At 38.5% G+C, this 26,308-nt stretch overlaps 1 protein-coding gene across 3 annotated transcripts in view; it reads right to left on the reverse strand.

Annotated features, from left to right (window-relative positions):
- Positions 1 to 26,308, reverse strand: part of SH3D19 (SH3 domain containing 19) — a 186,735-nt gene that overhangs the window by 3,900 nt on the left and 156,527 nt on the right. For 2 of the 3 annotated variants that reach the window (XM_060654012.3, XM_078445700.2), the window contains 11 exons: positions 23,009 to 23,070; positions 21,732 to 21,996; positions 19,245 to 19,313; positions 18,942 to 19,082; positions 13,259 to 13,340; positions 11,492 to 11,622; positions 9,583 to 9,641; positions 6,811 to 7,013; positions 6,005 to 6,057; positions 1,713 to 1,899; positions 1,176 to 1,273 (listed from right to left, as the gene is read on the reverse strand). In XM_060654012.3, the coding sequence (XP_060509995.1) occupies positions 1,176 to 1,273; positions 1,713 to 1,899; positions 6,005 to 6,057; positions 6,811 to 7,013; positions 9,583 to 9,641; positions 11,492 to 11,622; positions 13,259 to 13,340; positions 18,942 to 19,082; positions 19,245 to 19,313; positions 21,732 to 21,996; positions 23,009 to 23,070 (1,350 nt within the window). The remainder of the gene's footprint in view (positions 1 to 1,175; positions 1,274 to 1,712; positions 1,900 to 6,004; positions 6,058 to 6,810; positions 7,014 to 9,582; positions 9,642 to 11,491; positions 11,623 to 13,258; positions 13,341 to 18,941; positions 19,083 to 19,244; positions 19,314 to 21,731; positions 21,997 to 23,008; positions 23,071 to 26,308) is intronic. The other variant, XM_078445699.2, reaches the window with a different exon arrangement.

Here is a 26,308-nt window from a genome sequence, read left to right on the forward strand (position 1 = left end):
TATTTTAAAAAGAAATGACATTTTAAAATGAAAAAGAAGAAATTCTCAGAATGGAAAACTCCGTAACAAAATAGGAGAGTCAGAAACTTTATACAGACTTTATCTCTGCATTGTCCCTTACTCCGTGACTCCCCAAGATCCCCATTTTGTTTTAGACAGGTGTGGGGGTACACACAACATCAAGTCTCATCTTGCCCAGTCACTCCTCTCTATTGTAGCCCCGTCTCTGGCTGCTTATCTCTGATGATGGAGAATTTCCCAGCGTCTGACACGGGCTGTTCTGACAGCAACTACTACGACACCCAACCTCCTTCCTCTTAGAACAGTTCCAGGGGCGCCTGGGTGGCTCAGTCGGTTGACCCTCCGACTTCGGATCAGGTCATGATCTCACGGTCTGTGAGTTGGAGCCCTGCGACAGGCTCTGTGCTGACAGCTCAGAGCCTGGAGCCTGCTTCAGATTCTGCGTCTCCCTCTCTTTGACCCTCCCCCATTCATGCTCTCTATCTCAAAAATTAATAAACATTAAAAAAAAAAAAAAAAAAAAAAAGAACAGTTCCAAAGTACTGTCCTGAGTGCTGTCCTCTGACCATGGTCCAGTTGTAGGCTGGGGAAAGAGGATCATGGAAATACTCAGTTTTTACTCAAAAAACAAACAAAAAAGAAGAGGTACTTCTTCAGTAAAGTAAATTTTAGGCCTCTAAAAAAAAACCTTTGCAAAGGAACTTAACCTTTTGGGATCATTTCCTCAAATTCTAATCAGTGTCTTTGTGGACAATACTCCAGTGTCTTAGGGACACTACTGCAGCCGCCAATGGTGGTACCATCTGATCTCAGAGAGGACAGTAGCAGGCTGCCAAGGCCATGTAGAGAATCATCCTTTTCTAGGGATGAATGAAAACTCCAATATTGTTGAGGTCGGATGTTACAAGGCCTAGGAATAAGGAAGTCGTCGGGGATTGGAGGGCTATCAAGTCAGGAAGGTTTTAAGGGCCTAAACACCTTGCTGATAATTTAAATGTGCCCTATTCACCTTCTCTAATTCCGTCCATTAGAATTAGGGTCTGAGATCTGTTCATTCTTAGCTAATGATCAATACTTCACCCAAATGTTCCACCCTTCAGTAGAAGACACTTCAAAATTTATTAATGCGGTTACAAAAAGACACACATTCTGACCTTAAAGGAAAGTTCATCTTCATTCTCCCCATGGAAATCATATAAGGCTTTGGCCTTCTTCCCCTTAAGTGCTAAAGCAGACATACTTTTTGCCTCAGCTGTGAAGATACCAAAAATTCAAATATGTATAGAAAGACATTAGACTAAAACACAAATCAAACATTTTAAGAACCAGTCCTCCCACACACCCCCCCCCCCCATGCTTTTCATTCTCAGGACAGAATAATTTCAATTAATTTTGAATTTATTTAACTTGCAAAAAGGTGATGTTTTCCTAGCAGGAAAAAAAACTATACAAAATACATTTAGTAGACAAAATTAGCCACTATTAAGTGAAGGCATTTTTGTCTTCCCCTCCCCCCATAACGCCAACAAAGTATATGAAGAGAGTTTCCATAAATTTATGAATCAACTCTTTCAAATGTAGGCAAACAAGTTAAACTGAGCATAGCCAGAGGGAAAAGAAATACATATCATTTCAAAGGTTTCAGGCTTTCTCCCCTTAGAGAGTAACTGTTATTTCTGTAGTTGTCACACCTTGGCAGGGTCGCACAAAGACTGCCGGGAAGATCCCCTCCCTGTCATGCAGTCTGCCCTTGTACCAGTCAGAGTCCACATGCTCAAGGATCAGGATCCGGTCTCCCCTCCTGAAAGCTAAGTCTTCACTGGTCTCTGCTGTAAAACTGTGAAGCGCTTCACACCATTCTCCAGAAAGACTATTATCCTGTTACAAATCAGAAGTTTGGTAAGGAATGTGAGATTTTATTTGACATTGATTTCTACAAAGCTTAAAAAGCAATGGGGGAAAAAGCTAAGGGGTCATAAGATTTCAAAGCCTGAACGCTTCTTTAAATCACCTAACATTTTATGTTGCTACCAGCTTTCAGAAATAAAAGTTTCCAATAACTTTTTTTCTTAAAAATATAATTCTAAATGACAGATACGATGGGATTTCTAGCTTTTCCGCTTTTAAAGTACATATAGTACTTAAGCAAAAACTTTTCTCTAAGTATGATCTATGACATTAGTTACATTAAAAACATTAGGTAAAAGCATATAGTATTTATGACACTATGAGAAAACTCTGGTAAAGCTCATAATTTTCAGTGAAGCTCTTCTTTACCCAAATTATGAACAGGCTGTTAATCCCTGGTCTTTACCTGATTCAGAGGCTATCAGATTCCATAGCATGGGACTTCATTAATTCACATTTTTAATTTTATGAGGTATAGTTAGTTCTAAGGCTGGCAGGGTAATGACCCAAACATGGTGGGTTAGTATGATGGAATGCTCCAACAAGAATGCTTTTACCCCAAACACACTGGAGGAAGGTTTTGCTCTGCAAAAAGGTGTCTCTGCCAAGTCAAGATGGGAAGCCCATGTTTGAGGAGCTTAAGCAGGGAAGAGAGGATAATGCTAAGGCAAAGGGTTGGAGCTAGACAGGCCTAGGTTTCAGACCCACCCCCAGCTTCACCTTAGTGTTGCGGCAAGGATCAAATGAGGTCATGCATGTAAGCACACTTGGCACAGTGCCTAACACATCTTAAGTTTGCAACAACTGATGGCTTATAATACAAAAACAAAAAAAGCAAACAAAAACCCCTCTTGTTCTTGCACTTGAGTAATCAATACTAACGAATGGTACTTTTGTTCCCAAGACGTGTAGGCAGCAAAGCGAATATTTCCTTCTGGAGAACTGTAGTCACCTTCTTCCCTGTTTGATTTAATCAGTGCGTGGTGATGAAAGAATTAAGAGACACACAGCCCAATTACCAGTGACATATTGACAATGACCCCATCAGGCTCATTCTTCTACAATATGCTGCAAATAAACAATGGAAGTCATCCACATTCCTAATTCAGTTTAGACACTTCTGAAGTCATGCTACATAAAGTTTTTAAGCCATTTTTTCTCTCATTATACAAATATTACAAATGTTCCCAAACACCTGGAAAGTTTGAAAATGTATGAAGAAGTGAAGAGGTGGGGGGGAAAACCCACCCACCTAGATAATCTTACCACCTAAAGGCAACTAGGCAATTGCATGTTAACAAATGTATTTCCTTCTAGTCTTATTACGCTATATATCCAATTTCCCTATAACATATTTTCCTCCCATGACATTTATTTTCTAAATCTAGTATTTGTGGCCTCAGAACATTCTCCTAATAATGGTCATAGTTAGTTTGCTTCCAGCTTTTTCCTATTATAAAAACACCACGATGACCATCTTTGTGACTAAAATCTTGTCCCATTTTTTATCCTTTTTTTGGGGTGAGAAAATAATAATGTAATAATCTGTACTTTCTCTTTTTTTAAATTTATTTATTTTGACAGAGACAGCGTGAGCAGGGGAGGGGCAGAGAGAGGTGAAGAAAGAATCCCAGTCAGGCTCAGCACCACTAGTGCAGAGTCCTACTAGGGGCTCAATCTCACCAACCATGAGATCATGACCCGAGCTGAAGTCAAGAGTTGAACGCTTAACTGACTGAGCCACCCAGGTGCCCCTGTACTTCCTCTATTTTAGCATTCATATAATTAGTTCTTTAGTGTTGAATTGTATTGAATCTTTGTTAAATGGATAGGTTAATGGTATCTTATTGCTGCTTTACAAGGTATTTCTTTGATTACTAATAAGGTGAATTTTTTTTCTTTTTTTTTAAATGTTTATTCATTTTTGAGAGAAAGAGTGAGAGAAAACATGAGTGGGAGAGGGGCAGAGAGAGGGGGGGAAAGAGGATCTGAAGCAGGCTCTCTGCTGACAGCAGCAAGCCTGATGTGGGCTTGAACTCACAAACTGTGATATTGTGACTTGAGCTGAAGTCAGACATTCAACCAACTGAGCCACACAGGAGCCCTAGTTAAAAACTTTTTTAATATCAGGGCACCTGGGTGGTTCAGCTCCTTAAGCATTCGACTTCAGCTCACGTCATGACCTTACAGTTCGTGAGTTTGAGCCCTGTGTCAGACAGTGCTGACAGCCCAGAGCCTGGAGCCTGCTTTGGATTTTGTGTCTCCCTCACCCTCTGCCCCTCCCCTGCTTGTGCTCTCTCTCTCTCAAAAATAAATAAACATTTAAAAAAATTTAAGGGATGCCTGGGTGGCTCAGTCAGTTGAGCGTCCAACTTCAGCTCAGGTCATGATTTCACAGTTCATGAGTTCGAGTCTCACCTCAGGCTCTGTGCTGACAGCTCAGAGCCCGGAGCCTGCTTTGGATTCTGTGTCTCCCTTTCTCTCTGCCCCTCCCCTGCTCATGCTCTGTCTCTCTCTTTCTCTCTCAAAAATAAACACTAAAAAAAAATATATTAAAAATAAATTTAAAACGGGGCACCTGGGTGGCTCAGTTGGTTAAGTGTCCGACTTTAGCTTGGGTCACAATCTCACAATTTGTGGGTTCGCGCCCCATGTCGGGCTCTGTGCTGACAGCTCAGAACCTGGAGTCTGCTTCAGATTCTGTGTTTCCCTCTCTCTCTGCCCCTCCCCTACTCTCACTCTGTCTCTCTCTCAAAAATAAACATTAAAACTAAAGGGCAACCAACGGAATGGGAAAAGATATTTGCAAATGACATATCGGACAATGGGCTAGTATCCAAAATCTATAGAGCTCACCAAACTCCACACCCAAAAAAACAAATAATCCAGTGAAGAAATGGGCAGAAAACATGAATAGACACTTCTCTAAAGAAGACATCCGGATGGCCAACAGGCACATGAAAAGATGCTCAACGTCGCTCCTCATCAGGGAAATACAAATCAAAACCACACTCAGACATCACCTCATGCCAGTCAGAGTGGCCAAAATGAACAAATCAGGAGACTATAGATGCTGGAGAGGATGTGGAGAAACGAGAACCCTCTTGCACTGTTGGTGGGAATGCAAATTGGTGCAGCCACTCTGGAAAACCGTGTGGAGGTTCCTCAAAAAATTAAAAATAGACCTACCCTATGTCCTAGCAGTAGCACTGCTAGGAATTTACCCAAGGGATACAGGAGTACTGATGCATAGGGGCACTTGTTCCCCAATGTTTATAGCAGCACTCTCAACAATAGCCAAATTAAGGAAAGAGCCTAAATGTCCATCAACTGATGAATGGATAAAGAAATTGTGGTTTATATACACAATGGAGTACTACATGGCAATGAGAAAGAATGAAATATGGCCCTTTGTAGCAACGTGGATGGAGCTGGAGAGTGTGATGCTAAGTGAAATAAGCCATACAGAGAAAGACAGATACCATACGTTTTCACTCTTATGTGGATCCTGAGAAACTTAACAGAAACCCATGGGGGAGGGGAAGGGGAAAAAAAAAAAAAAGAGGTTAGAGTGGGAGAGAGCCAAAGCATAAGAGACTCTTAAAAACTGAGAACAAACTGAGGGTTGATGGGGGGTGGGAGGGAGGGCAGGGTGGGTGATGGGTATTGAGGAGGACACCTGTTGGGATGAGCACTGGGTGTTGTATGGAAACCAACTGGACAATAAATTTCATATACTGAAAACAAAAATAAAGAAAGGAAGTAATAAAATAAATAAATAAATAAACATTAAAAAAACAAAAAAAATTTAAAATTTAATATCAGTCACTTACAGTATCTCTTTTATGAATATTCCAATCATGTCTTTTTCCTTGTTTTCTATCAGCATTTGCATGTCTTTCTAACCCATTTGCATGAGCTCTAATATACAGAGTAAAAGGTATTACCAATTTATTTCAAACATTTGCAACATGAATTGAAATTTTCTCTTGATACTTATGATAATTATGATTTTAATATTCCTCCAAGAGTTGAAGCCTGACTTTCACTATGGTTACCCATTCAAGAAACCTACCTGAGAATTTGCACCAGAATCTTCTTTTTTGGCCTTGGGTGGTGTTTTTGTGCCTATGTTAAAAAAAAAGAAAAAAAGTTAAAACTTCACATGTAAAGACAATGTATTAGTACTGGAGAAAAACCATAGAGAGAGAATAAAAAGTCTGGGACTCCAGACCAGTCTCTTCATGTAATGACTAACTTTGACTGGTACCATCCTCCCTGGGTCTGTTTCATTTACTGTAAAGTAGGATACACATTAGTTATACTAGATAGTCCACTTCTGTTTAAAAGTCTATTCCTTACCATTTTTGATATGAAGCTATTGCTAACAACCTAAAACACCAAAACTAGATCTTTGTGAGAGATTACCACAACAATGACTATCCCAATAATTAGTACCATTTAAAAACCATTTTTCAAAAAAATAAAAAAAATAAAAACCATTTTTCTTTCTACTTTAACAAATATGGATTATTAAGCAGTTTAAGTATTATCCTTTTTAAAAAAAATTTTATATGTTTATCTTTGAGAGAGAGAGAGAGAGAGAGGGAAAGAGAGAGAGAGAGAGGGAAAGAGAGAGAGAGTGCAAGCAGGGTAAGGGCAGAGACAGAGGGGGATAGAGGGTCCGAAGTGGGCTCTGTACTGACAGCAGAGGGCCCAATGTGGGGCTCGAACTCGCAAATCACGAGATCATGACCTGAGCTGAAGTCAGGCGCTTAACTGATTGAGCCACCCAGGTGCCCCTTAATTATGATCCTGTTATTTGGTTTAGTTGAATTAGGACGTAATAAAATAATAAAAAACCATATTCTCTATACTCACTTGAAATGTTTGCACCAGAGATGGGATGATCTTCCATGAGTTCTACAAAGTTAAGGGGGAAAATGCCAATTCTGTCTCGAAGTTCTCCTCTGGCCCATTCTTCATTCACATACTCTTTAAGAATAATAATTTCTCCCTCTGAGAAACTTAACTCATCCTTCTGGTCTCCAATATATTCAAACCGAGCAATACATCTTGGGCCTCTGAACAAAGAAGATCATGTTTGTGAGTTAAACTAGAGAGTACTAACTTTCAAAATGCTTTAAAACCTTAATTTAGTCTTTCAATAAATACTTATTCTGTGTTTACTATGGAACAAGATATACTAGGCATAATTTAAAATTTTCCATAAAAAGAATAAGCTACATTTCTAAATGATAGTCCTCACTTTTTAGATATGAACTTACTCACTCAAGAAGGCTAAAGCAAAAAAAAAAAAAAGAAAAAGGCTAACATCAAGGTCACAGAGTACATGAGAATTACAAAGGAGACCCCTGTGGCCAGTCTATAGTGGTATATCTCTTGATCACCTTTATTCCTTTACTCCATTACATGTCTTTGTATATGTAGGCCGGCTGAATCTGAACCCTCTCAATTCTTTTTTTTTTTTTTTTTTTTTTTTTTTTTTTTTTTTTTAAAATATATGAAATTTACTGTCAAATTGGTTTCCATACAACACCCAGTGCACATCCCAAAAGGTGCCCTCCTCAATACCCATCACCCACCCTGCCCTCCCTCCCACCCCCCATCAACCCTCAGTTTGTTCTCAGTTTTTAACAGTCTCTTATGCTTTGGCTCTCTCCCACTCTAACCTCTTTTTTTTTTTTTTTTTCCTTCCCCTCCCCCATGGGTTTCTGTTACGTTTCTCAGGATCCACATAAGAGTGAAACCATATGGTATCTGTCTTTCTCTGTATGGCTTATTTCACTTAGCATCACACTCTCCAGTTCCATCCATGTTGCTACAAAAGGCCATATTTCATTTTTTCTCATTGCCACGTAGTATTCCATTGTGTATATAAACCACAATTTCTTTATCCATTCATCAGTTGATGGACATTTAGGCTCTTTCCATAATTTGGCTATTGTTGAGAGTGCCGCTATAAACATTGGGGTACAGGTGCCCCTATGCATCAGTACTCCTGTATCCCTTGGATAAATTCCTAGCAGTGCTATTGCTGGGTCATAGGGTAGGTCTATTTTTAATTTTCTGAGGAACCTCCACACTGCTTTCCAGAGCGGCTGCACCAATTTGCATTCCCACCAACAGTGCAAGAGGTGAACCCTCTCAATTCTAACTGCACTGAGTTCACGAGTTGCCAACCCTGAGAATCTCGGGGCAAGACAGGAAACTTCCGTGGCCAAATGCAATGGGCAGAAGCTGGGCAGAGTATCCTCAATATATGCTGAATCATCAGTGAGTTGTCTATAGAGAGAAATGGCCTTCCCAACTGGAAGGTTAGAAGAAAACAGAAACCGGGAAAATTATAACAATTTTATATCTAACACTGTTGTTTTACAGATGCTTTCCGTATCACCTTTAAAAAGGCTTCACTTCTGATTATGAGAACAATCCTTTAATGATCTGCAATTGTGACTGAAAATAAGATAAAAGTAGAGATAAAATTATATCCCTGAAGGCATGATTTAATACCAAACCTTCGATTTAAGGCTTTAGAAAGGGAAGTTTCAATAGCAACAGTCTAAAGAGATGCAATTGCCTGAAGAGAAAAGGTTGGTACTGCCACCAATCAAAGTCTGATTTAAGTCAGGTCAATGGATCAATAGCTGTGAAGGCCCATTTTAAATTCAACCTGCTGACACAGTAAACACTGCTTAAAAATAGGAGAAAAATTGAACTCGAAGTAGAATTCAACTACTGTGGCATCAGAAGTTTTCTTATTTGTAGTAACCTTTGCATTTATTTTCTGAAGTCCTCGGGGAGCATCTCCTTATGTCTGACCTATTCAAAGACAGGTTTACAGTCTTCAGCAGGTAGTGAATTCCACTAATTTGCTCATTTAACTGGAATATAAAGTTGCATTGTGGCAGTGTTTTAAATCACAAAGGAGTTACAGTGGTGCATAAAAGGGTATATAAATTTATGGAAAGGTTTTCAGACATAAAGGAAGACCTCTCCAACTTAACTCTTCCTTTACTTTCTTCTAGTTCCTGTTAAAAACAAAACAATACAAAATGTCTAGCAAGTTTTATAGGGTTCCTATTTCTAGAAGATTAAAATATTTTCTGTGGCAAAAATATCTGAACCTTCTAAAAATATGTTGGTAGATAAACACCAGAAGGCCAAAACAAAATGCGCTGGATAACGAAACTGTCTCTGTTCAAGCTCAGGCCAGGCTGTGGGAAGTTCTAGGATAGACAGTCTGTGGCTCTGTGTGTGTGTCTGTATGTCCTGTATGACAGAGTATTGTTTATGCCAGCTTCTTCCAACATGTCGCATTTTCATCAGAATTTTAATCCACTAAGGCTTTTTATTTTTATTCATTTATTTTAAAAACAGATTTCACTTTTAAGCAATCTTGATCCTTGGGGTTGTTAAGTTTGAGCCCCATGTTGGGTGTAAAGAGTCACATGCTCTACCAGCTGAGCCAGCCTGGCGCCCCCACTAAGACAAAGTTTTCCTCATAATTACAAAGACACACTGAGAATGTGAATAATCACACATCTGAAGTGTTTTCAGTTTGGTAATTCTTTAGGATATAAATGCTTGCCTCCTTTGCATTTGGTGCAAAAGGACACAAATAAAACTTACTTAACACAATGAGATGACACGGATTCTCTTTTCCCTTTTCCTCCTTCGGGAACATCAATCTGTAAAGACAAAGTCAAGGCAACAATTTGCACATCAGAAGAGAATAAGTACATTAATATCATCCTACCCTGGACTGAGTTTTCTCTCTCCCACATTCTGTAAGTTGAAAACTTCAGATGAGGACGACTTATGATAGAAACTAGGCAGAAAGCATTCACGCACTACCACACGTATTCCAAGTGTTGGCAGAATTCTGCAATACTTTTCTGACCCCCAAAAAACATTTTAATCAAACTTGTGGATTTCTTCTATTTTCATAACTCTAGAACATTTTATTTTCCTTCAGTGTGAATAGGGAAGGAAGAAAGGAATTAGTACTCAGTGAGCATCTATCTATTAAGTGGCAAGCACTTTAGAGAATACTTTATTTACAGGGCTCGGTAGAGCTGGGTTGTAATAAAATATTGACCATAATACACTAAGTCTGAAAACTACTTAAGGTTTAGAGGTCTATATTAAATAAATCAGCACCCTTCCTGATAAATTCTAAAAGTTTTAAAACAATTTTTTAAACCTGTAGGTTTAGAAATAACACTTATACCAATAATGTGGCAGATTCAATGTGATTGATTTCAGTGTGGTAATTGTGCTTTTTAAAGTACTGCTACATTGGGCAGAAGAAAAATGAGAAAGAGTGCTAAAACTAACATTATTCTTAATATTAATTTAGAGAATGTGGTTAGATTGTCCAAAGAATCAGGGCATATATACACTAGACAATTTTTAAGACCCACATTTTATAATTCAAGAGACTCAAGCTCATTTATATTTGAAAAAATACAGGTTTTCTGTTATATGTTTCCTAAGTTTGTGATGTAATGGAAAGTCATTGGCTTTTTCCCACTTAAATAAGCTGTTAAAGCTTAATGATATAAGCTAGCTTTATTGATATTTTCCAGTATCAATAAGTTATATCAGAGACTGAGTCATACTCTTCCTATTGATATAAATGTTCAAGTGGCATTCTGATTTTATCTCCATAATTCACAGCCACCTGGGCTTACCCTTAGGGCTCTATAATATGGGCTCACATACTGTAGGCTGTGAGGGTGTAAAAATTCTGATAATTAATATAATTTTTTCCAATCAGATTTGAAATTATTATATGAAACATCATTAATGGACCACTACCCCCAATAAAAGTACTTTAGTATTCCCAAATCTATTTTTTTAAATGGAAATAAATGGGAATGGAAAGGATGAAAGAAACCAAAAGTGAAATCTACCTCAAAGAAAACTTGGCACCATAATCTCAGGGGACATTCCTTCAGGACTATCCAGTAACATTTAATTATTGTTTACTAAATGTTTCAAAGAATTAATATGTATCCTTTAGTGCTTATCCACCCTCCAAGTTGGTTCACTAGTTGACCTGCATTTTTCACCTTAGATTTCAGAGAGCATTTAGGCATTAAGTTTTAATACTCCATATAATATAATAAAATTAATCATTGCCTAGCTGAACAAAAATTTTCTTTTAAAAATTTTCCAAATACCAAAGGGATCAATGGAAGACAGAGAATTAGAATATAAGAATCTAGGTTTTGGGGTGCCTGGGTGGCTTGGTCAGTTCAGCGTCCAACTCTTGATTTTGGCTCAAGTCATCATCTCATGGTTCGTGGGTTACAGCCCCGCAATAGGCTCTGTGCTGACTTTGTGAAGCCTGCTTGGAATCTCTCTCTCTCCCTCTGTCTTTGCCCCTAACCACCTCAAAAATAAATAAATAAACTTAAAAAAAAAAAAAAAAAAAAAGAATCTAGGCTATCTAGGCTTCTGGTTTTTTCCAAACTGCAAGTCACATAGAACCCACCAAATATATGACCAATTTAAACAAGCACTACCCACTTACAATTACTTTGACGTAGTTGGCAGGAAATATACCAGTCTGGTTTCTACATTTCCCTCTATACCAATCTGTGTCTATTTTTTCCAGAAGATAAACAATTTCTCCAGAAGTGAGGTGCAAATCATCAACTTGCTCTGTAACATAAAATTATAATTATGTATGATGAATTCTCTTGGTTGCAGATTTGATTAAAGCAGCGCACAAAGTAGCTTTCAGTTCTGTCCACTGAGGCAGTACATTCTATTGATTTTAAGAACAGATTATACTAATAAAATTGACTTAAAAAACATATTCTTTTTTGAGAGGATATTGTTATTATAAGCTTCCTTTTTAAAGGCCAAATTAGATGTATTTACCATGCACCGATTGATGGGAGATGGTTAAAAAAAACTATTTTGTTGGTCAATGGTTCCTACCAGGTTAATATAAACCCTTTGCTAAATACACCTTGAGCAATGAAATATTTTATAGACATGTAGAATATTATTATTTTCAATCATGCTTAAAAATCATTTCAATATAAAATATTAACTAAGGGACTAGTATAGTTCCTTAGCAAGTAAATCTACTCACACTGAAATAAAAATCAGTCTACCAAGTAGATTATAAGAAGTTTTAATAAATCATGAGTTTATTTGTAGTGGCACCTGGGTGGCTCAATTGGTTGAGCATCTGACTCAGCTCAGGTCATGATCCCAGGGTCGTGGGATTGAGCCCCACGTTGGGCTCTGCACTAAGTGTGGAGCCTACTGGGGATTCTCTCTCTTCCTCTCTCTCTCTGCCCCTCCCCCTCCTCAAAATAAATAAATAAACCTAAAAAAATAGGAGTTTATTTTAGCCTTGAATATAAAAGGTATTTAAAAATTGATTACAAAAAATGTGTATTTTCATCACATAAGTAATAGCTAAGTTCTGTGTGTAGGTTTTGCAACTCTTAGGAGAAAATTATTTCCCTCATTAAATTAGAACTAATTTCATTATGGGGCACCTGGGTGGCTCAGTAGGTTAAGCATCCAACTTTGGCTCAGGTCATGATCTCATTGTTCGGGAGTTTGAACCCTGCATCACATTGGGCTTCCTGCTATCAACAGGGAGCTTGGGATCCTCTGTCCCCTCTCTCTGCCCCTCCCCAGCTTGTACGCTCACTCTCAAAAATAAACATTAAAAAAAAAAAGAATTTCATTTTAATTGTTAACTGGTATGCATTTTTTGGGGTCCAATATGCATAGTTTTTAAAGAGTTAAAAGTGGGGCGCCTGGGTGGCGCAGTCGGTTAAGCGTCCGACTTCAGCCAGGTCACGATCTCGCGGTCCGTGAGTTCGAGCCCCGCGTCAGGCTCTGGACTGATGGCTCGGAGCCTGGAGCCTGTTTCCGATTCTGTGTCTCCCTCTCTCTCTGCCCCTCCCCCGTTCATGCTCTGTCTCTCTCTGTCCCAAAAATAAAATAAAAAACGTTGAAAAAAAATTTAAAGAGTTAAAAGTTTGCAACTGGTAGACAATTCACTTTTTGCTCATTGCAAGGGAATCCCTCCACCCCCAGCCCTTTCTGTCTCCCCTCATTCTCTCTCTCACAGAGAGTTTTAAAGGCAAGGGAATGCAGCTAAGCTCTCTGGAACAGTTGGGTATTAATGACCCTTCTGGAAGGCATGGTGGGTGGTAAAATGACCAATCTTTTTTGGCACAGAAAATGAAGATGTCCTCGAGAGGTTAACTCAGGGAAGATATCTGCTCAGGGATCCTGAGCTCTACCACTTTATTATTTATGTGCTTACCTGCTGGGAAATCATGAAGAACAACAGCATGAGGGGCACTATTGTCAACAGGCTTCTGAGCACGGCTTGGATGGCTTGGATCCTTAGGGGGAAAAACAGAGCTGTGAATGAAGTGTGCATGATGCATGCTGGATTTGCTATTCGCTCTGAGACCATTTTTTTTTTTTCTCATTAGAATCCTCTTGACATAATTACATTCTGAGTACAAGATGCAAACCACATAGTTGAGCCAAACAAGGGAATCATTATCAAGTTGAAAAGGCATGTGTCCTTGCCAAGGGAGGACAAAAATAACTCTCAATTATGATATCCCCTAGCATTTTTCTTAAAACCACGAGAGTAAATTAAAAGGGAATTAACTTTTAAAAAATTTTTTTATTAACTGGTACCATTCTACCCTGAAGTAGTGTTTTTTGATCTGTGTACCTTGCCAGGGTTGCTTTTTCTTTAAACTGTTATCAGTACTACACCTCAAGAACAGAGCCTTCAAAGTTGAGTCTTCATTAAAATGGTAAAAGAAGAAAGCTCTGCAATTTATACTCTTGCCTTTCATAATGAAAAGAGCTAATGACTTCCACAAAAGTATAATTCACAAAAAGTAAAATCCATTTCATTTATTACCACTTAACTGAAGGCTTTCTCTAATTTGAAGACCAACACTACCTCCCATGCATGCCCTGGATTTTCTATTTAATCTAAATGGTTTATTCAACAGTAATTCTAACTAAATTAGCAAAGAGAATTCAATATTCTCTACCCATTTAGCCAACTTCCTAGATTGGCTAAGGGAGAGAGTAAAGTTGAAGAGTGACCTTTTCTCATTGATAAGCAACTGTTACTCTTAGTTTTTAAAACTTAATCTTTCTTTTTAAAATTTTATTTAAATTCTTGCTAGTTAACAGTGCAATATTGATTTCAGGAGAAGTCAGTGATTCATCAATTACAGGCAACATCCAGTGCTCATCACAACTGACCTCCTTGATACCCATCCCCCATCCAGCCCATCCCCCACCCACCTCCCTCCATCAACCCTCACTTTGTTCTCTATCATTAAGAGTCCTCACAGTTTGTTTCCCTTTCTTTTTTCCCCCCTCCCATATGTTCACCTGTTTTGTTTCTTAAATTCCACTAGTGAAATCCTATGATATTTGTCTTTCTCTGACTTCTATCACTTAGCATAATACACCCTAGCTCCATCCATGTTGTTGCAAATGGCAAGATTTCACTGTTTCTAATGGCTGAGTAATATTCCATTACATATATATATATATATATATATATATATATATATATATATATATATATATATATATACATATGCCACATCTTCTTTATCCAGTCATCAGTTGATGGACATCTGGGGTTTCTCCATAGCTTGGCTATTGTTGATAATGCTGTTATAAACATCGGGGTTCATGGGCCCCTTTAAATCTGTAATTTTGTATCCTTTGGGTAAATACCTAGTTGTACAATTGCTGGGTCCTAGGGTAGTTCTATTTTTAGTTTTTTGAGGAACCTCCATACTGTTCTCCAGAGTGACTGCACCAGTTTGCATTCCCACCAACAGCGGATTCCCCTTTCTTCACATCCTCACCAACACCTGTTGTTTCTTGTGTTGTTAATTTTAGCCATTCTGATAGGTGTGAGGTGGTACCTCATCGTGGTTTTGACTTGTATTTCCCTCATGATAAGTGATGTTGAGTATCTTTTCATGTGTCTGTTAGCCATCTGGATGTCTTCTTTGGAAAAGTTTTTATTCATTATCTTCTGCCCATTTCTTAACTGGATTATGTGTTTGTTGGGTGTTGAGTTTGCTGAGCTCTTCATAGATTTTAGATACTAACCCTTTATCAGATATGTCCTTTGCACATATCTTCTCCCATTCTGTAGGCTGCCTTTTAGTTTTGGTGATTGTTTCTTTCACTTTACAGAAGTTTTCTATCTTGATAAAGCCCCAATAGTTCACGTCTGCTTTTGTTTCCCTTCTAGTAAGAAGTTGCTATAGCCAAGCTGCTATAGCTGCCTGTGTTCTCCTCTAGGATTTGGATGGTTTCCTCACATTTAGGTTCTGTATCCATTTTGAATTTATTTTTGTATATGGTGTAAGAAAGAGGTCCAGTTTCATTCTTCTGCATGTTGGAATCCAGTTTTCCCAACACCATTTGTTGAAGAGACTGTCTTTTTTACACTGGATATTCTTTACTGCTTTGTCAAAGGTTAGTTGACCATATGGTTGTGGGTCCATTTCTGGGTTTTCTATTCTATTCCATTGATCCATGTGTCTGTTTTTGTGCCAGTACCATACTGTCTTGAAGACTACAGCTTTATAATATAGCCTGACATCCTGAATCACTGTTATTCTTAGTTTTATTTAATATGAACAGATAGACTTACTCTCCTCTTCCTCTTCCTCCTCCTCCTCATCTAATCTGACTAAAAGATATTATTTTCAACACTGGCAAACCTGTGAACTAAATGAAGGCCGATTTATTACCTCATCTTTTAACCAAATTGCACCTGCAGAGGCATGCTATATTCTCCCAAGTTAGGTAAAGAGAAATACGAACCTAGGTCAAGACAGTAATGGTTAATGGCAGCTCACTACACTAGCTTCTCAAAGTCACCCTGACAATTTTCTTAGAAGCTGCTCAGTATTTTTCTCTAAATAAATGAGCATGATGGGAAGTTCAGGATTGTGGAAAGGAACCATGAAATATTTGCAGTCTGCAGGGGCTCTAAAAAATTATTTACATAATATATTATATGTGTGTATATGTGGTTTTTCATTTTTTTTCTCCTGATTTACATCTGTGGAAAAAAGAATGACTATTTGATAAATGGTGTCAGGTTAGAGGGCTATCCATTTGGAAAAAATGAAGTCAGAGGCTTACCCCACACCAAAACAAACATGAATCTTCAAATGGCCCAACAAGCTGAATGTGACTAAGCCTGAGTGGGTAGAAGAGGTGGGACAGTAACTTGAGCCTCCCAGTCAGTTTCCCTTCTCTGTCTTCAATGCATGGATATCCCCACAAGGCTGCTCATCAACCTGGCCTGGCAGCTATAGGGCAAGAGGAACAGGCTACACAGCATTGGCCACAAGAGGTCAGTACAACTCGGACCACACCATTAGGGTGGGTGTCTGGTAGGTAAATTTAATATATTTCAAAGCTCTTTCTTTCTAAAATTTTTTAAAATGTAATTTATTGTCAAATTGGTTTCCATACAACACCAAGTGCTCATCCCAACAGATGCCCTCCTCAATGCCTATCACCCACTGTCCCCTCTCCCCACCCCCCATCAACCCTCAGTTTGTTCTCAATATTTAAGAGTCTCTTACAGTTTGCCTCCTTCCCTTTCTTTCTAAATTTTTTTAATGTTTATTTATTTTTGAGAGAGAGAGATGGACAGAGCACAAGCAGGGGAGGGGCACAAAGGGAGACACAGAATCTGAAGCAGGCTCTAGACTCTGAGCTGTGAGAACAGAGCTCGATGCGGGCCTCGAACCCACGAACTGAGAGATCATGACCAGAGCCGGAGATGGATGCTCAATGGACTGGGCCACCCAGGACCCCCCTCAAAGCTCTTTCTAATATGACCATAATTGTGGATACAAATGAATAAAAACTGCCAATACTCATTGTTTATTCTCTATGTGCTACTCACCAGGGTAAACACCTTATATGCATTAATTAGCTCTTTTAAGTTTTTAAACATCTTTGAGATATAACTCCATAATAATACCATAAAATCCATCATTTAAAGTGTACATAGTTTTGGCAAATTCACAAAACTGTGCAACTATCACCACAATCTAAGTGTAGACCATTTCTATCACTCTGAAAAGACATGCCCTCCCCATTAGCAGTCATTCCCTCTGCACCCTCCCCATAGCCCTAGGCAATCACTAACCTACTTTCTGGATTTGCCTATTGTGGACTTTTATATAAATGGAACCATATAATAAATCAATTCTAAAAATATCTCTGTGGAGTTATCTTAACTATTTTCTACATTAAAAAAATGAAGTTTAGATGGGGCGCCTGGGTGGCTCGGTTGAGCGTCTAGCTCTTGGATTTCAGATCAGGTCACCATCTCAGGGTCATGGGATCAAGCAAGCTCTGCTTCCAGCTCTGCACTGAGAGTGCAGAACCTTAACATTCTTCCTCTCCCTCTGCCCCTCTCCCCAACTCACTCTCTAAAATTAAAAAAAAAAAAAAAAGTTTAGAGATAGGTTAAATAACTGCCTAGGGTGATATACAGTGAACTGAAACCCAGCTCCCTGAGACATAAATCTGTGCTCACAACCAGGCACTAGGTAACAATCTTCCACTTCCCCTGTGACTTGACAGGCTCAACCTCAGCTGATAATGTTCAGTATTTTCTGTTTACTAAAGCAGGAGAAAGTATAACTCATCTTTAGAAATCTGTACCTTAAAACTAGGCTTACAAGTAGGTAATGTTTATTTTTCTAAAAAGTGTAATACTAGCCATGAACCCAGAGTTTTCTAAAGGAGGCTTCATTTTGGTATCAGCAGTAGTTGGCCAATGGAGGCCAGGTGTCTTCAAGTCTATGGTGTAAGAGGAAGGCAGGTAATGTTTAAAGTGCCAAACCTCTGGACTATTATAAGAGTAACTTCTAGTTTTTTACCTTCTGTTTTTCACTGAGGAAAGCTTTTTGGCCCTATAACTCCCACTGTCACCCATCAGTGTGTTCTGAGAGAGGAAGGATGGCTGTGACAGATGGATAATGCTATATCAAAACAAAGAGAAAATGAGTAATAGGAGAACTTTCTCTGTGTGGACTAAAGTTAGAATTTCAGTATCCTACCTGTGACTAGTTTCACACATATCTTCTCTGCTCTCCAAGACACAAATTTTTAAGTTTCTTGGCAAACTTCAAAAGATAAACTGCCTTCTAAGAAGAAAGAATTGGACTAGATTATGAAAACTAGGATGAATGGCAAACCAAATACTTTACTTGGGTTAAATGATTGGTGGATATTATTTTTCAGGTTTCCCACACTAACTAACAGATAGTGAAAATTTAACTGGATAACTTAAGAAGCTCTTTTACGAATACATCTCTATAAATTATTCAATGCTATTTTTCTTGCTAAACAAACGACCTTCGCTAATCATTGCATTCTCCCAGGCTCCACAAATTTGTTAGGCCTAAACTGTGACTTTAGGTTGTTGGATTACATTTCATTTCATTATTTTGAGCTATGATCAGAGAAATGAGGTTTACTCTAAGCTTAAATCTTAAAGGCAAGTGCTTTTTAATGTCAGACTTAGCATTTATAGGGCCCCCGTTAAAATAATTATCCATTCTGCTAGGAAACTAATCTCGGACAGTTTGGTAAACATGTTTACATTATTGTGGAAAAAAAAATAGCTCTCACAGTTGAATATTAATGGCTGAGTGCTCTGGTTGCTGTAAGTCAGTATGCTATGAGGAAGACAACACATGGTAGTCATTCTGTGTGTCAAAGTGATTAGCATGGCAGGGGCAAGTCTTTCAGAAGTCATTTATTCTTAAAATGAAATAAAATGCTACTGCAATTTTTACTCTGGTTAAAATAAACGTGCTAATAAAAACCTGAGGATGAGATATAATTAATAGTTCTATGAAATGTGCTGCCATGTGTGACATGACAGCTGTGCAATATTAATTCCTTACGTTTGGTCTGCTTCTAAGATGTTCATCAAGTGGGGTGATAATCTTTATCTGAGACAGGTGAACTCTGCCAATATCTTCTCCCTTTTGGCATTCCAAGTAATTATTTTCTGCCTGCTTCAGCATCACAAGTACGTCCCCACGCTGTAAGGCACAATATCACACTCTGAAGCAATTATTATTTAATAAAACATTATTACTTTTTTCACATTTTAATCTTTGGAGCCTAAAGCATTTAATAATGTGTGAAGGAGTAACAGAGGACACTGATTTTTTTACATTAGTAAAGAAAGAACTCTACTTTACCTTACAAGAGAGTTCTCCAGGGTTTTGGGAGACAATGTCTTCATTGGCAATTCCATGAGGCACAGACAGCTTAAACACAAACCCACAAAAGGATTATTCACAATCAAATAGCCTCCTCATAAACTGCTGAGAATGTGGAGATGTCAAATGTGTGCCTAAAGTGCAACTTTTCTAGCAGTTAAACTCTTCACTTGGCTTCCTCAAGCTCTAGATCTAGTGGGATCCATGAGAAATGGATACTAATAGTATCGGAATGTGAAGAATGTGGCCAAAAATTCCCTTTAACAAGTACAACCAGGAAGTTCTATTCTGTAGGACAAGGCCCACCAAGTCTCCTGATTTAAAGCATTTAAAGGATAAATGCTCAGCACCTGACCTCAGAGCCTAAGCCATGTCTTTACTGCAGGGTTCTCAATGGCTGTCTTCTGAAGGCTGATAGGGGACTGGAGCCTCCTGTGTAGGGCTTGACTGCTTTCATTTGCCTTCAATTTCCTTTTCTCCTAGAGTCTCTCTGATACCAAGTATCTACTTAAACCCATTTCATTGCCTGACCCCAGTCACTTCGTACTCAGCTGTCTGATCTTAGAATGACTTTTACATCTGCACCCCACCCTTAGCCAGAGGACTGTTCCCTGCCTTGATAAATTTGGTCTGATAAGTGCAGGTCAGAGGGTATATCCAGGAAGTGTGATCACACAAGCTCACTTCCAACAAGAAAAGGCAGATTTCAATCACTCATAAGCAAAGATTCAGAGTGCAAGGATGTGTCCCTGTAAGGCTGGGTTGGGTGGTGGTGATTCCCAGCATCCCTGTTAAGAGTCCCAGGCTCCCAAAGGAACCAGAGTCTTGATTTTAGCAATTTAATCAAGGAATGTCCATGGAAAAAATGAGAGACTTAAGGAATTATTTCATACTGAGACATACTACTCTAATATACTATCATTTTGAATTTATTAATTTGAGCTATCCAAATGTTTTACTGACATTATACAGCTATGCTAAGAACCAGCAAAATATGGTTTTTCCTGAATGAGGCTCTTAACATAGAATGTCCAAAGCTAGTAGAGACTTTATAGCTACTAATACTACTCATAGTATGGCTTGTTGGCTAAGAGCGTGGGGCTCAGAGCCAGCTGATCTACGTTAAAATCTTGGCTCTACCATTAACTGATTTTGTGACCCTGGACAAATTCCTCAACTTCTCTGTGTCTTATTTTTTTTCATTTGTATAATAGAGGTTAATAACAGTATTTACTTCAAGGGCTGATGTGAGGAATAATACACATAAAGTGTTTCAACAACAATCTTTTTTTTTTTTTTTTAACGTTTATTTATTTTTGAGAGACAGACACATCATGAGAGGGAGGAGGGCAGAGAGAGAGAGGGAGACACAGAATCCGAAGCAGGCTCCAGGCTCTGAGCTGTCAGCACAGAGCCTGATGCGGGGCTCAAACCCACGAACCATGAGATCATGACCTGAGCTGAAGTCGGATGCTTAACCAACTGAGCCACCCAGGCACCCCTAAAGTGTCTAAACAATATCGGGCGCATAGTAAGTACTCAACACATCAGTCACTGTTCTTATTTATTATTTTAAAGTAACCTATCCCAAAGAACACCCCTGGGTTTTATTCATCAGTTTAAATGAAAATGAAAATGAAAATGAGTATACTACCTTTTTCTTATCTGTCTATACCCTTCTCTTAGGATTAGAAAAATCCTAAATGGCTTAAATTTCCTTAATGAGGAAATGTAGAATAACATAATATTGCTAATTGTTGTCTTTGTTAAGAGCCACTGTCACACAATTATTTAAAAAAGTGCAAACAGTTCTGTTCTCCTTCTCATTTTTATTTGTTTTGCATTTTATCAGGCTAACCTGACCAAAGTAGAGAGAGCACATCAGCTCTATTTTCACTTAAGAGTGGGAAATGAACAAACGTTTTGAAGTCACATGATGAAAAAACACATTCAAGAGAACAAAATTAATATCTCAACTATCTCAATTATTGATTAAAAGCTTCTAACCAGTAACTGTTAAATGGGCCATGATAATTAGGTTTCTAAAGGGGAAAGTGAGGAAAAAACATCCATTTTAATGAGAAATTTCCTTCTATTTCATTTTAAATTTTAGTCTGTGGGCAAGGTAGCTGTAAGATATAAACTATATCAAGTTATAAACTATAATATCTGTCAGAGCTACTCCCATCAGTATAATCCACTGGGTCAGGTTTTTCAGTTTGTTTGGTCAAGCCAGACAGCAGGTTACACTCCCTGTCTGCCCTGCTTTCTTTTCCTATAGTTCTTCTAATAATGAAACCCTGCTTTAAAGACCTAGTTTTATTATGGCCTACTTCTCTAAAGCCCTCTTGGTGTCAAGGGGCAAGTCCCCATTTGTCTCATCATCTTTTTCTAAGGAATAACAGATCATTTATATACTTTAGAACAAATCTCTTGATTACAAACATTTTTAAGGGCTACACTCACCATATATTTCCTGTAGAGAGGGTGTCCTGGTTTGGGGCGAGGGGGCAGCACCGGATCTTGATTTTTAAAGACTTGACTCTTGGCTTTCGAAAGTCCAAATGCCAAGTTACTTTGTTTTTTCTGAAGATCCATGTCAGAAGAAGACCGATTAAAAGGCAGTTTTTTATTTGATGCTCTGGTTGCAGAAAGTTTCGGGGGAGGTGGTCTCTCTGGGGCCCCCTTGGGAGGAGGTTGTCGAGTCGGTATAACTTTTCCATTTATAGGTCTGAAAGTCAATGAGGGTGCTGGGAGTCAGTGTTTGATTATTAGGGTCCTGTTTTATTCTTTCTTACACACACACACACAGCTTTCTGCTGGGGTAATACAATTTCTGAAACATGCAGGCTATGCTATTTTTGAGCAAACGACTGCTGCATTAAACATTATATTATTAGAGGAAATGCCATGATGCTCCAGCTTCCTCTTATCTTGCACTAGAGATTCATTAGTTTAAGACAAACAAGCATTTACTATCATGAGCTCTCCAAGGCGCTATTTACTCTTAAACACACCATGACTATTTCAGGAGACTAAGCACTTTCTAAAGTATGAGATGAAATGCTAATAATAAGGTATCAGGTATATTTGACTGGGTCCATACATAATTAGAAAAGGAACACCAAATTCCCTCAATATTTGCGTTAGAGGAATTATTACTAAAACCCTAATTTAGATTAATATAAAGAAAGCTAATTCTGAAAATGGGTAAGACAACCATTACTTTGAAAGTCTTCCCATAATCTCTATGACAAAAATAATTTCCAACATAGTAACATCTTCTGATAGCATCACAGCATTTTGTTCAAGTAGCTCTGGAACTCAGGAGGGCAGGTCCCCTCTGAGCTCACAGTGCCTGTCTCCCTTTGGAGAGGCTTTCAAAAACCAGGCTGGTTTCATAATGGGGAGTATGTGCGTACGTTCATGTATACGTTCAAGAAGCAGAGTTGCTTTAGGTTTAGAAAGGGTCTTGTTCATTTAGTTGAGGAAAAGTAATACAGATCAGTGTTTGTGCTCTGTGAGTTGCTGGGCTTTGTTAAAAGAAAGAAGGAGCAAAGATTCTTACAACCAGATGTCAGAAACAGTAGAGGCTAGTGGTCTGGGAGAATTCAGGAGTTTAATGCATCTTCAAAAGATCTTGGACCAACAACACTCAGTTTTGATGACAGAAAACAGAGTCCAGTCTGAGTCATTAGTTTTTCTCTAATTTACTTCTTAAAAGTTTTCTCACACTTACTTACCTTGGTGGCAACCTTGGGGGTCCTCGCACAGAACCTCCTGTTTGACCCATGTGGTCAGATTCCTGCAAGTATCAGACAATGCTTTTCAGTTAAGGTTAGTCTGAAATAAGAGCCTGTCAAGAGGAATTATGGACAACTTTTTGACTAGCTCTCTAAGTGGAAATGTAGCTGAGTTATAGAAAGTAGTTTGAGAGTTTTTAGTCTTAAGCAATATTAACTCATTACTTAACAATATTAACTATTACTTCCTGTATCAGTTGTCAAGTCTGAATACAAGTGAAAACAGAGAGAAGACCAGGGTAGTCTGCTGTTGTGGACCATGGCCCAACCAACTGCACTGTGTGGTTATGCGCCCAGCAGACTCATCAGGTATTAAGGATGATATTTAAATCATGATAGGTTATACAGTAGCAATTTAAGCAAGCACTGAAGGGAATTTTTAAAAAATAGCCTTTATTTATCCTATGACAACACTTAAGATACGCACTGCTCATAAGTTTAAACGTATAATAAGTGAGGTGGTGATTAGTTTGTTTTGCTTACAACAAGCAGATCTCTCATCACTGGGTGGTTTACAGTTTGGGTGGTGGCTTCTGAACTAGGAGGTAGAACACAATAGAAACTTAAGGGATGTCCTGAAAGGAAGGTATGTGAAGAATAATGGAAAAGGCTCAAGAAAGCAGAAAGAGTAAAGGGGGATAACTCAAAAAATAAAAGATGGGTAGAGCAGGAATGTCCGAGCCTAACAGCATATGGGAGAAACTGAAAGTGTGGAGAACAAGAGGAAGATTTCTATAGGAAAAGGACTCAAACTGTGCTGCTTAAACAGATTTTTCAAACATGTTGTAGCCTAAGGATTAGGAAATGAGTATAATAATACATGGAAAATGTTTCCAGATCTTTTTGTTAAAGGATCACAAAGCCAAAACTTCTCTTTTTTGTTTTTTTTTTTTTTTGGAAAAAGTCCTCTCTAAATTCTTCTAATTCTGATCGAGTCTCCTTTTTTCACGTTTCCTACTTTCTAAGCCCCCAGTACTGACATACACAATATAATATTCCTCCAAGGGGGAAAGTACTAACCCTTTAAAATTACATTGCTTTTTTTTGTAAGGGAGATTTAACTGTCATTTGGGAATGTTCAGGCTAATTCAGATTGTTTTCCTCCCTCTCACCTTATAAATGAGTTAAAACTGACTTCCATAGTGTTCTAATTCAAACTGAATATTAACAACTTTTCCTTAAATACCAAATGATTAATTGCCAGTAACTGCGATCATTTAAGTATATTTCAAAATCCCATTTTTAAAAACAAATTAAGCTTGCCCTTAAAACTTGGTTTCACTAATGAGTTCAATTAATGTAGTGAGGCAAGTCACTAGCCCATAAACCCTGCAATGGTCCATACAAAATCCATGCCTTATAAATCCACCGCTGCCTATATTCCTCCCACTCCTGACAAATCCTGCTATGATTCTGAAAAACTCACTTATTTATTTGGCTACCTTTAATATTAACAAACAGAAAAACACTCTAGCAGAGAGTCAGGAACTCTTACTGGTTTTCTCAAAACTATAGTTGTTAGATAACTTAATAAATGAAGGCATATAAAAAATATAGATGTATACATTTGACACAAAAAGTTATAGATGATATACTTTAATAACTACATACCACATAATCCTAACCTTGTACAAAATATTAACTGTACTTTTCTCTCAGGGGTGTTATTTTTATGGAGGATCTTAAGTATCTTTTTAGTTTCTCAAATTTTCCACAATGAGAACATTTTGAATCAGGAAAAAAAAAGGCAGTATGCTCACATCGCCCAGGAATGTTAGGCACACTGTAGAACATAAATACTGAGAAGAGAGGACTGGCTCCTGTAGAAGCCACTGTCCTAGTGTTTGCTAAAGTCCAGCTTTGTGCACGAGTTCTGCCAACAGCCTTTGGAAGATTAATGATTACGTATTTCCTCCTCTTCAATATTCCACAACTAACTGGAGCCTCTCTGCATCTGTTTTTTATAGTTTTTCTTTAGCTCTGACTTCTCTGAACTTTGGCTTACAATGTGTTTGGATAGTTCCTGGTGAAGCTGGTCTTTCTGCTTGTACTGCCCCTGCAGATGCCATCTTTTTGTTCATCTGCTTTGGAATGGTTTCTTACATTCTAACTTCAAAATAATTCCATAGTTTGTTTGTTTTTGCTGAATTTTAAAAAACACATATTTCTTCCAAGACCACATTCTTGTCTGTTGGAATTTCTTAGGAGCCTCTGCAAAAGTTCCTTCTCTTCTTTCTCCAAGACCTGGTACCACTTCTTAGGCCCTGAATTCACTGGCCAGCTTTTGTGCTACAGCTTGGATTCTTGATACATAGCAGGTGGCGTCTCCTGACTCTCCTGCACTGGCTGGCAGCCTCTTTGGGAAAAGCTTTGGAAGCCCTGAGTTCTCACACAAAAACATCTGCTCCTGCTCCAGGGGCTCCTAATGTTCTTCACCCTAGAGTCCCTGTCCTTCTGGTGAAGAAAGGGAGATTTCGTAACACAGCCATCCTGCCCTAAGATGAAGAAACAGTAAAGAGTTTTTGTCTCGTGCCTCATCAAAGGACACAGTTGGCAAAGATCAAGCCCATCCTCGTGGGTGATTACACTGGTGAAATAGTCTTTTTTTTTTTTTTTTTTAACGTTTATTTATTTTTGAGACAGAGAAAGAGCACGAACGGGGGAGGGTCAGAGAGAGGGAGACACAGAATCCGAAACAGGCTCCAGGCTCTGAGCGGTCAGCACAGAGCCCGACGCGGGGCTCAAACTCACAGACCGTGAGATCATGACCTGAGCCGAAGTCAGCCGCTTAACCGACTGAGCCACCCAGGCGCCCCGTGAAAATAGTCTTTCTACAAATCCTCCCCGATACCCGAAGGCGTTAAAATCTCTGGTCTAATAGTCACTCAGTAATCGTAATCCTCAAACAAAAGGAATTTCTCAGGCATAGATTTGACTTTCTGGCCCTGAAATCTATTATGTGTGACTTTAGCCAACTCATTTCACTTGTGGTCTGTTTCTTTTCTCTTCTTCCTTTAGACCCAGTGCATCTATCATGATATGTATTTATTATAGGACAGCACAGAATGCTTTGGCACTCCTTGGTAAACAGTGTAGGACAGGATTTTCCTGTTCATGTGAGGAACAATTATGATTATAGTACCTCTCCAGATGGTTAAATCTAACTTCCTTTTCTTGTTTTCCTAAAATGTGGGAGTTGCTTTGTGTTCTGCTTAACACCAAATGTAATAATACCTAATA

This window comes from Panthera onca, chromosome B1 (genome assembly GCF_046562875.1).
Source record: "Panthera onca isolate mPanOnc1 chromosome B1, mPanOnc1 haplotype 2, whole genome shotgun sequence".
Taxonomy (NCBI): domain Eukaryota; kingdom Metazoa; phylum Chordata; class Mammalia; order Carnivora; family Felidae; genus Panthera; species Panthera onca.